The 11,592-nt window shown below is 45.1% G+C and overlaps 1 protein-coding gene across 8 annotated transcripts in view; it reads right to left on the bottom strand.

Annotated features, from left to right (window-relative positions):
* Positions 1-3,420: 3,420 nt before the first annotated feature.
* The window catches only part of LOC102299963 (BCL2/adenovirus E1B 19 kDa protein-interacting protein 2), a 23,719-nt gene continuing 15,547 nt past the window's right edge, over positions 3,421-11,592 (bottom strand). For 4 of the 8 annotated variants that reach the window (XM_042213711.1, XM_042213712.1, XM_042213713.1 and 1 more), the window contains exons 3-14: positions 11,230-11,351; positions 10,954-11,013; positions 10,782-10,877; positions 10,547-10,708; positions 6,763-6,846; positions 6,516-6,677; positions 6,200-6,439; positions 6,018-6,120; positions 5,575-5,706; positions 4,456-4,542; positions 4,200-4,298; positions 3,421-4,058 (exon numbers count right to left, since the gene is read on the bottom strand). In XM_042213711.1, coding sequence (XP_042069645.1) covers positions 4,034-4,058; positions 4,200-4,298; positions 4,456-4,542; positions 5,575-5,706; positions 6,018-6,120; positions 6,200-6,439; positions 6,516-6,677; positions 6,763-6,846; positions 10,547-10,708; positions 10,782-10,877; positions 10,954-11,013; positions 11,230-11,351 — 1,372 coding nt within the window. In that variant the 3' untranslated portion in view covers positions 3,421-4,033. The remainder of the gene's footprint in view (positions 4,059-4,199; positions 4,299-4,455; positions 4,543-5,574; positions 5,707-6,017; positions 6,121-6,199; positions 6,440-6,515; positions 6,678-6,762; positions 6,847-10,546; positions 10,709-10,781; positions 10,878-10,953; positions 11,014-11,229; positions 11,352-11,592) is intronic. The other 4 variants (XM_014341284.2, XM_042213717.1, XM_042213715.1 and 1 more) reach the window with 4 other exon arrangements.

Here is an 11,592-nt window from a genome sequence, read left to right on the forward strand (position 1 = left end):
CACATAGTTACCCTGTTTCTTGTCCACGTGGCTGAGAGTGGTGTGTAGGACGTGGGCGATGGCATCCTCTGTGGATGCATGATCCTGTCTGACGCTCTCTTCACCCACAACACTGTTCACATCAGGATGCCCTACAGCTTGAACCCACCTCCACTGCTCCTGGCCCTGCTTCCTTTCCAACTGCTCTCCATCATCGCAGCAGCGCTCCCGGTGGCAGTGCCTACATTTAGATTACTGATGTTGTTCCTCTCTTCAAGCACAGTCTCCACCAGCACGCTGTTGGCCAACAGCACTGAGGTCTTAAATGCACTACATGGACAAAAGCATTGGGCCAAACCACTTAATCTTTAAATGCAGGTGTTTTCAGGCACAGGTGTATAAACTCACTCGCACAGACACGTGAGAGGCGTTTGTAAAAGACTGGGCCGTTCCTCCGAGCTCACCGAATCAGACTCAGCCTGGCTAGTGTTAGCACAGGAACAGCTCCTGTAGCTTAATGTGCAGGACTGACGGGGACCAGAGGTGCTCTGACAGAAACTATGAATGAGCTCAAACAGGTCTAATGAAGGCCGCAGCATCGCTTTCTCGTGAAGCGTGAGTCTGTGCACAGGCTAATGAGAAACACTGAGAGTCAGGGCAGACGTGTGTTTCTACACGTATGACCCCGTTCACAGGCTGCGTTCACATTTTATTACATGCAGCTGTGCACAGACCGCAGAGCTATAATGATGATGGTTAAACTAGGTGTTTCTATGGAAACGCCAGCCGAGCACTGAGGAGGAAGCAGGACGAGTGGAAACACGGAGGCGGTCAGAGCTGGTTTGTTACAGGCTGAGCGTGTGTGGGAAACACGTGTGTGATGTCATAAATGTTCCACGCTTTCAAAGAGAAACAGCGCAGAAAAGCTCCGGCTCCACGTTCCTGCCCCGAGCCGCAGAAACGCTTTTATTATGTTTGTGTGTTTTATATCTGAACTCTGGTATACAGCAGCAAACGTCCACAGCAGGGTGTTTGTGGCTTTGAAGGAAAACGGTGTCCATCTGCAGTCACGAGCAGCACATGTTTATACAGACAGATTGAGACTACAGAGGCTTTTATTTTGTAGGATCACAGAAATGCTTCAGGCAATAATTTTACCTTTATGTTGAAAATCAGTTCTTGACATGTTCTTCTTCAATTATAGTGATAATAAACCCCCCTCATTCAGCCATGGGTGAAAAACCTGAAGTCAAAAATGTGTTTTTATTATTTATGAGGCTCAGTAAGAGTTCTTAGCCTTGGAAAAGCTCCCCGAGCTTTTTCCAGACGGTCGATGCCCTTCATGGACAAACCCCTCGCCTCATGGAAACGCTGCATCGAGAGTGCTGAAGCGAATATCTGACCAACAATAAGCTGGAGCTGCTCTTTCTTGAGTTCATATTTGGAACTTTGATTTCTGTTTTGGGGTTTGTGGGTCCTTTTTTGATCAGCTGTAAAACAGCCTGTTTGTTGTTTCCAAGAAAAGCTGTTTTGTTTCACTTTTGATCGGGACTGTGTGTCCTCGCAGTTCATTGGTCATTTAGAAGACACTCTCTTGAAAAGCTCTCGCAATCTTAAGATAAGATAACCTTTATTAGTCCCACACGTGGGAAATTATTGTTAAAGCAGTGGACAGTTGCATAGACAAATTAGAGAAAAACACTGGAATAAGATGTCAATAAGACTGTACACAATAGAATAGAATAAAATACTATAGACAATCAAATAAAATAGAATACAAATGCTATATATAATATGAGTATAATACAACGATGCTAGAAAAGAGTATTGTGCTTAGTGTTATTGCACATATGTGGATGTGTTTGATCAGCTGAAGTCTTTGTTGTGGAGTCTGACAGCCATGGGGAGACCTGTGAAATGTCTCCGTCCCACACTGTGGGTGCAGCAGCCACTGAAGCAGCTGCTCAGTGCTGTCAGAGTCTCCTGCATGGGCTGGGAGATGTTGTCCATCAGGGGTGACAGCTCCGTTCTCCTGTCAAAGCTTGGCTGAATTGTGTTAAATCGTTAGAGATGTATCTAAACAGAGACATGGCTGTCATATCTGTGCTCCGTCACCCTCAGCAGCTCTGTGATTATCTGATAATCATTCGATTATCAGCACCTGGCTGCTAGCGTTGACTTTGTCAGCTCACCCAGTGTGGACATATGTGTCTGTATGTGTGGCTCCCCTGAAGTCACTGAGGGCGGTGAAAAGATCGATTTGAATTCTGATTAATTTGTAAAATGCAGCCAATTATCTTCTGTCTTTGTGTTAAATATTGCACTAAGCTGTGAAGTGTAATGGGTCGTACGCTGCTTGCGCTGCTGTGTCGCCGCTGTTCAGGGCTGGATGGTCTCATTTATGTGCAGCAACAAGCACAACATACAGCAAGTATAAGGTGTTAAAACTGTGTTTGAATAAATCTGTTGTTACTGTCCTCCCAGCTGACAGTCTTTTTGAGTGTTCAGTCTTTGGCAGGTGGAGAAAAAGCAGAAAAACACATTTCGGTTGGCTTGAGACTCGCACACAGTCGGCTCTGTGTTCCTGTTTATGGAGTTTCCTCAGCGGTGACCTCACTTCCTTCCTGTCAGCCTTCATTTCCTGACCAGCGGCTGGTTTCATACAGACCACTTACACACACAGCAATGTTTCCATCACTTCAGAGCAAATCTCAGTGAAGTACTAACTGTAACTGTCATGATTTACGTTACAGGGACCTAAAGGTTCTGGGCCCAGGCAGACCAGAACCCACAAGGTGACTGTGTGTCCCCATAAAGCAGTGAAACAGGAACAGTCACACACCCACAGACATGTTTTCCTTTTCTTTATAAATGCTCTCTGTGTTCAAGTGTCCACACAAACTCTGCCGTTTCAGTGACGCGAGTCACCGAGACAAACCAGCGCGGCTCTCGGGGTTTTCTTTTTTCCTGGGTGGGGAGTCGGGATCAGGCGTGGGGTGGTGACACACTACAAAAGACATTTACTTCAGCAGCAAACATACCTTACATCAGGCTCTGCTAACAGATGGGTTGCAGTTGTAGATTATCCCTCGTGTCATACACATTCAGGTAACTAACATGTGATGAACACACAGAAAGTGAGCCAGTTATATCCAGTTGTTTATCATTATAATTATATCGGTGTTCCACTTATCCTCGATAAAGAGGATGTGACAGATGTTACAAAGCAGAAGAGGATTCTGGGATATCGAGCCGTTTGCATCACCAGCAGTGAGTCAGACTCGTTCTCAGTGACTGTGCACACTATTCGCTGTTTTCAGGATCACAGCCCAGCAGCTGAGAATCAGCACCATGTCTATAATAACATTATTTATAATAGCATCATTTTGAAGTGTGAATCTTGCAAAGTAGGAAGCGGGAGGTTCAAACACAAAGCCCAGATTGTGGAACTATTGGGAGTTTATTTAGCAGCACAGAACATTTCACTGTAAGGCGAACCTTGACTTCAGACAGGGTTGAAGGTTCAACTCTGACAGAAAACACTGAAAGTTGGAGGAAATGTGTTACAAACCTTAAAAACGCATTTCTAAAATAAAACCCTTTGATTCAAAATATCCAACGTTGAAATCTCTGACAGTTCTGGCTCACAAACACTTTTTTGTATCAAACTTGAATGTTTGCGTGTCGTTCTGAGGACGCACAGAACCTGCTGTTCATTTTACATCATTGTGCTTTTGTCCTAATACTCTTAATTTTAAGTTCTACAAACCAGGTTGTAACTGTGGGAAATGTTTCAGTTAAAATCACAAACGAAGTCATGTATCTGAGGGGACACTTGTTCTTTCCTGGCTCATACTGCAACAGCCCTCAGTTTAAACTTAAAGCATAAAGATCTTGGACCCACTAACACTGTTCACCACACAAACTGTCAATAAAGTTAGAAGTCTTGAAGTGCCGGCGATTCACTCAGGAAGCCCAAATGCTGACACAGTGCATAAGATCCTGCTGGATGTCAGAGAAACACGTACGTGACTCTGCAGCGCCACCTGGAGTCTCACCTGGACAGGCTGTCATCATACCTGCGGGGAAATCAATATGTCTCAATATTTCTTGTGTTCAGCTGAGGTTGTTCCTGTTTTTAATTCATTTATGAGGAAATATGTTTTAAAACATACGTCTAATCTGTCAGCTTTGAACAAATAAGTAACGATGTCACTCACTGCTTGACACAGTCTGGGATCTGAACATGCTCAGTGGGGATGACGTTAGAAAGTTCCTTTAAGCTGCTGATGAACTGAAGTTTCCTGCTGAACTTGGTGCTGAGGATGAAATAAAAAGACAGTTTGAGTTTTAGTCATTCAGATATGACCACTTCCTGTCCAAGAAAACAGCATGATGGGGTTTATAAGCTTTTACTAGCAAAACAATGATCTGTGTCTGTATCAGACGGGTGGTGATGAAGAAAAGATTGTGCACCTGATGAAGGGCTTGATGATGGTGATGAGAGCTTTAATGTACCAGGTGGGATGAACCACATAGAAACCCTTCAAGTTCTTCCTCAACCTGCAGGCAGAAAATCACCAAAAGAATCATAAAGAAACACTGAATTAGGGACTTGGAATAAACCAGCGGTCTCCAACCTTTTTTGCGCCACGGACCGGTTTATGCCCGACAATATTTTCACAGACCGGCCTTTAAGGTGTCGCGAATAAATACAACAAAATAAAACCAGTACCAGTACCGAAAAAAAGAAGATTTATTCATAACACACATGAAAAGACCCAGGAAAACCGAGTTAACGATCAAAACGATAACAAAATAACGCTGAAAACCGATAAAACCCCTGAAAACCACACATTTCACACCTGAGCCTCAACTCTCGAGGTCCGGGACCGGTCCGAGGCCCGGGGGTTGGGGACCGCTGGAATAAACCAACCATCCAACCAACATCCAATCATCCATCCAGCCATGGTCTCCCATTTATCCATTTCTGGGCCATGGATGTTAGGGTTAAGGGTCAAACAATGAAATACAATTTGTGAAGTAAAAGACAAAAAAAAAGTTAAAAGACTGAAAACAGGTGAATGAAGGAGGAAATAGATTAAAAATTATGCCTGGCACACCTGAAAATCACCTGAAAATCAGTTCATGACATGAAGGCGATGTCCTCCAGATATTCATAATAATAATAAACCCCTCTCCTTCAGCCACGAGTGAAAAAACTGGATCTAAAACTGTGTTTTTATTATTTATTAGGCTGAGTAAGCATTCTTAGCAATGAAAAAGATCCCTGAGCTTTGGACACATCAGTGCAATAAAGCTTGAATATGTGCCCATTGATAAAGTCCTGATCAAAAGTTTAAGACCACGTGAAAAATGGCAAAAACTCCTATTTTGCATCGTTGGATCTTAACAAGGTTCCAAGTAGAGCTTCAACATGCAACAAGAAGAAATGGGAGTGAGACAAAACACGCAACAGAAACTGGGAAGTGTAAAGGATGAATAACAGCTCGCCCTGCCACCACCACAACCCGGCTTTGGATAAGCAGACGATAACAGATGGACGGATGGATGTTCGGACCTGCTTTTTCTTACCTGCGGTCGATGGTGGTGTAGCATTCTCTGAGCCAACTGATTCCTGGCAGTTTGTCCTTCTGACCTCCAGCACAGAGATACACGATCACATAGTTTTCCGCCACCATCAGCTCCAGAGTGCCCACTACGAACCTGATACATACAGAGAGGCAGTGGTGAGGCAGTCGATCGCAAAAGCTCTGAACTGATCTGCCGCATTGCCACTGGTCAATTATCTGACAGCTGAACCAGAGCCAGTTCCCCTTCAGCACCATCACATCCACAAAGACTCTTACTGGTTTTACACTGGAACCCGTAGTGGGTCTGTGCACTAAGACAAATTCAGCCTTTTGATCCGTCTTTTTCTTCGCCACGACTTTGAGTCTGATTCTCACTGTGGGATAGGTAAGAGCAGTGACTCAGAGGTGAAGGTCAGGGGTCAGAGGCCAATGTGTGTTCATTACCTGAACAGATTATCCATCACATACTGGTAGTTCTCCAGACAGTTTTCTGGCAGGTAACAGGAGGAAAACACGATGATGTCATTCATACCATCTCCATAGTAACCTGGATTGCCAACAGGTGTTAAAAGTGTGAGGGGGCATAAGATAAACAGGTAAATCAGTGCACAGGTAGCTAGCAGTACCTCCATGAGACAGCACCCTGAGGAACGGCTCCAGGACGCTCATATTGACCCGGCTCTCCTGCGGAGGGTCACCTGTAGTGAAACAACGCCACCTGGTGCCATGGCTGTCCACCACATCCTCCCTTTCCAGAAAACCCAGTCCACTCTGGTCTGTTTCCATCAGGCAACCAGTTTGTGGGTCAGACCTGGAGCTGTGACCTCTGTGGTGGCTGGAGGCAACACCAAGACGCCGCAGGTCATCTGAGAAACAATCAGGTAAGAAGATAAACAGCTGTTCGCAAACCTTGGCCTGTATGACCTCTCTATGACCGCTCACCTTCCAGGTCCAGGTCATACATTGGGAAGGGCAGCGATTCGCTGTCTGAGGGTGTCTCTATAGCATCTAGATCAAAGTCAAGTGCTTGGTCGTCTTCATCTTCAGGGGAGGGGGAAAGGAAGACAGAAGGCAGGTCATCAGAGACCATGGACCCGCTGCGACCTGCAACCCAACACCAAAGAGCTGAAACGAAATGAAACGAAAACTGTGTAGTGTTAAAGAGAATTCCCAGCTATTGTTTCGTTACCTAATGACAGGCTGAGAGTCGGAGCCACCAGGACTTTTTTCTTTGCTTGCGGCAGGCTGGTCAAAGCTAGAGTGCTGGGAGGAGCTGCAGAAAGAGAGAACACGCTCAACAGTGACATACCTGCTGAATGTTTCTGTTTACCAATGACAGCCACCCAACAATGAGGGCCTGTTTGGATTTTTATTTTCATTTTTTTAAAGCAAGTAAGCGCAAACATATTAGTTTTTGAAGGAAAAAAAGCCTAAAAGCTGCAGATTCTGCCTGCCTCGACTCAGCCACATGAGATCACAGAGCAGCACATGCTGAGGTACATAGTGTGCAGTGATTCCCAACTTTTTGCAGAGTCAAGCCCAACAGACCTCCTAAGTTCACGTGGCCTTCAGATTAGCTCAAGAACAGCACGTAGAGAGCTTCATCAAAAAGGGTTTCCAAGGATGAACAGCTGCATCCGAGTCTTACATCAGCAAGCACCATCTAAAGCCTCGGATGCAGGGGTGTAAAGGATGCTGCCACTGGACTGTAAAGGAGTGGAGACGTGCTCTCTGGAGTGACCAATCACGTTTCTCCATCTGGGACTGTGATGCATGAATCTGACTGCACTGTGCCAAGTGTAAAGTTTGGTGGGGGCGGGGGGGAATCAGACAGCATCACTGTCTGAGCTCACAAATGCGCTTCTGAAAGATGTGGTCAAAGGCTACGTTCACACTGCAGGCGAAAGCTCATCAAATCCGACTTTTCTGACCCTGTGCGACCCATCTATCCAATCATGGTGTGACAGTGTGAACGGCGCAAATCCGATCTGGGTCACTTTCATATGTGGTCCTGAATCCGATACATATCCGATGTTTCAGAAAGCGACTGCTGTTTGATGGTCAGGTCGCATTAAATACGTCTCTTAAGTCTGACACAAGACAGACGCCAATTATCAGCGCCGGAGAAGACGTCACGAATGCTTCCTGTCCATCCAGTGAAACTGTTGGGAACAACATTTTATTTGTACTGCAGCTATCCTTTGAAGCACCGCTCCTCTAAAACAGCAATAAGTTTGCTCTGGGTCCAAACGGAGCGCGTTGTGTATGACGTCTTCTTTTGCGCATGCGGCCGCTTTGAGGGTTCACAAAAGAGCGCGTTTGCTGTCGCATTTTGTTTGTAGTGTGAACACGCAGACAAAAAAATCGGATGTGATCAAAAATCGGAGTTGAGCATTAAGACCTGCAGAGTGAACGTAGCCTGAAACTTCCAGAAACACTCTGAAGCTGTTACAGCTGCAAAGGGGGCCGACGTCGTATTACAGCCCATGGACTGCAAGTTTCACTCAGGTTCACACGCATCTGTGAATATATACATAGATAACAAAATAATGTCTTTATTATTAATTATTATTATTTTGTATATAATTTAATATGTATTTTAAATTTTCATTTGTCTTTTTAAAGGATTACTTTACAAATATAAATTGATCTTAATTTGCCTTTCTTTTCTCGAGGCAGTGATTGAGCAGGAACAGGACCCGTCCTTCGGTAGTAACTGTTGCTCGTATTCAGCCACAGTAGTTTTTTCACCCCGCGGGGTGATAAGCTACTGTAAATGTCTGTCATTATCGCTGCCACAAAAGCTGCTTGGCCATGACTGTTTGCACAGCTCAGCATAGCTCAAAGTCAAACCATGAGCTGTAGCTGGCTACGTTTCACTGCCTTGAGCCTCATGTTTGCTTCCTTCTCCTATTTTTGTTCCTTGCTCTCTTCCTTGCATCCCTTATCTCCTTATTGCTCTTTCCTGTCATGCTTAGTTGGACTACCTAAGGGAGGATGAGTCCCGGTGACAGTTTGATGGGTGATATGGGCAGCCTTTCTTTGTTCTGTGGTTAGAGGATGGTGTTTAAGGAGGGAGAGAATAGGAGCTCCAAACAGAGGAACCAGGTACCAGGCAGCAACAAGGCCAAAGTGTTGGGGCCTGGATCTAGGCGCCCAGGGCTCATGTATCTTTGTATACATGTATATTTTTCTGTGTGTGGTGTTTTGTTTTCTCTGCTTTTTCCCCTCGTCTCTCCGTGTGTGCTCCCGGATGATTTGGGTCGCCTGAGGGATCGCATCCCCGGAAGTGTTTGTGCGCTAGAGGCAGCCACAGCAGCTGCAGCAGATCGTCAAGGGAGCTGTATTTAAGAGTGTGGCTGAGCTCTGGTCGGCGCTGGATCCTTGAGTCAAAACTCATTAGTCCAGCCGTGGACTTTTGTATGAGAAAACCGTCACGACTGTAGATATCCCGCTAACCTGAGTGTGTTTGTGTGTTACCAGGAATCGGGGTGTTTTTGGAGTCACGGTGTGGGAATGGGAGTTTGGGGGTTGCCCCTTTTCTCACCTTGCATGGAGTTGTGCACTGTGTGGGATTCAGGGAGAATCGCCAAGTTATGTTTTTCCTACTTTTACTGCTACTCCACAGTCTGCCATCGCAGCTCGTGACACAGAGTTCTGCAGCTTTTCTTCACACTCTGCTATCGAGTTAAATGACACGGATATAAAACACAGAATAACTGGCAGGAACTGAAAAGTTATTTGGAGCTGTGCATGGTTAAGAGAAAAAGGCTGAAAGCTGTGTTAAACCAGCATTGTTACCAAAACATGTACATGCTTAACATTCAAAGACCAGTGAAAACGCTTGTTATACTGGGAGGAAGTGATTGGCCCATAAGTCTTAGAGCTGTATGGTTTGTAGACTTTGAACTTGGGTTTCTATTAATCAGCGGAATTCATTGTATGGAGGTTTGCCTTCAGTGTAAAGAAAAACGAAACGACTGCAAAGCATTTGCTCATTTTCTGTGTAGTTAGATATTTTATTCCTGCCAACTGTTGAACAGGCGCGACAGGCAGCTACGCGAGTCAGCGGCGTCCTCTCCACACTCCAGGCCAGCTGGTGGCAGTAATGCACCACCAAAAAACACAAAGAAGAAGTTATGCGCTCCTGCAGCGGCTAAGTTACCGTCTTTGGAGCTCGCTCTTGCTAACAGTGATGACTTGGTGGTGCACAGGGGAGCAGATTCCAGTCCAGCTCTGGTCTGGTTCTGATCTTTTTACTGGGCACGTCGGGGCATTGCTTTGGTTTATGAACAATATCGTATCCTGTGTGATTGTTGTTGGTTCCCTCCACCCATGTGGTGGAGTAGATGGGCGCAGCTCTGTCCAGCACAGCTGTCGTTGGTGTCCCTCGTTGTTTTGATATGTTGTCTCTGCTCTAGATTTCAGTCTGTGGACGGCTAACTTGGCCATAGGTGTGAACGGTTGTTGGTCCGCGTGTCCGGGTGACACAGTGTGTGGGTGCACGCCGCCTCGCGCCCTCCGGTCGCTGGGAAGTGGAATTATTTGCAGATTTGTATTTGAATCACAAAATTATTGTAAAGGTTTGAGATGAAAATGTTTATTTTAATTTAATTACAGCTGAAAATGTATGAAGCCATTTCAAAATATTATTGTTTTAAAAGCTTTGTTATTTTTTATTTTATGATATTGTTTTATTTTTCATTTCCTGTATGTATTTACAGTAACATACTGCTATTTATGGTTTATTTTAGATTTCAATATTTTTGATGGCTTCCTTAATGAGTTTGATGTTTTTTTCATTATAAATATTTTATTATTGCTTTCCTCCTGTGCGCAGCTTTAAGCTATGACTTTGTAATACACATGTATTTATTTTGAATCACTGTATTTGCTTTCGTATATTTTTCTTTCTTGTGGCATCAAAAGAGCAGAGAAAAGTTCGTCTCAGAAACAACAAACTGTCTGCGTACCCGGTCTCTGTCTCGTGGCTGTCAGTGATTTATCCTCCGAGTCGCCACCGCCTGACAGAACACAGGAAACAATCAGAGAGGAACCTCCGAAGAAGAAGAAAATAAAGGAGCAGCTGTCGGTGTTACCTGGCTGGACATCAGACACCTGCTGCAGTTCATCTGCTGGAAAATTGTGAATATGTTGAGAAGAGAAAATGTCATCTGAAGGAAAAACAACTGGATGAGTCTTCCTTACCCTCCTCGTCTTCCTCATCCTCCTTACACGCATTGCCTTGTTCAGCCTCCTCATTTCCAACAGATATTTGCCCCCCACATTCTTCCTCCTCCTCATCTTTAAAACCAAAAACACCACAGAGTTCATGACAGGGACTGGCCTGAGACCAGGACGTACTGTTTGTTCTCCATACCTGCTGACCGCTCTGTGCGTGGCGTGGAGATGAGCGGTTTGTCACCCGTTTCCTCGTCGTCTGCAGAGAAATGCAGATTCAGGTTTGAGTTTTTCTAAAGCGATAGCGCTCCTTCAGTAATAGGCACAGCAGTGTGATTTGGTGATATGATTAATTTCACCGATGATGTTCATTTGTTTGAATGAACTCTACATATTGGATCTCAGTGGGTCAGCATGAATGAACGTGAGTGTATTTGAATACATAGTGTCTGACACGCCTGACGGCTGTCAGTACCTGATCGACCGTCTGCAGCAGACGTTGCGCTCACAGCTGTCGCAGTGCTAGTAGAGGTCATATCATCTGTTATGCTGTGGGCTGCTTGGATGCTCTCGGTAGCTTTGGCTTTCAGAAATGATCTGCACACAGAAGCACACTGAGCGATACTTTACTTCTGTTTATTCTTTTTTCTCTCGTCCAGTAATGCTGCCTAAATTTCACTCTTACCCACTGTGGCATGACCCGGCCACAGAGTTACACACTGACACACTTTCCTGCAGGGACGTGCAGAGGGGGGGGCTAGAGGGGCTTGAGCACCCGCCCCTTTCCTGATGAGTGCCCAAAGTGCCCTTTTGTTGAGGCAACTTTTAATTTTTTTTT

This window comes from Haplochromis burtoni, unplaced genomic scaffold (assembly GCF_018398535.1).
Source record: "Haplochromis burtoni strain Fernald_Lab_line unplaced genomic scaffold, NCSU_Asbu1 Contig_472, whole genome shotgun sequence".
Lineage (NCBI taxonomy): Eukaryota > Metazoa > Chordata > Actinopteri > Cichliformes > Cichlidae > Haplochromis > Haplochromis burtoni.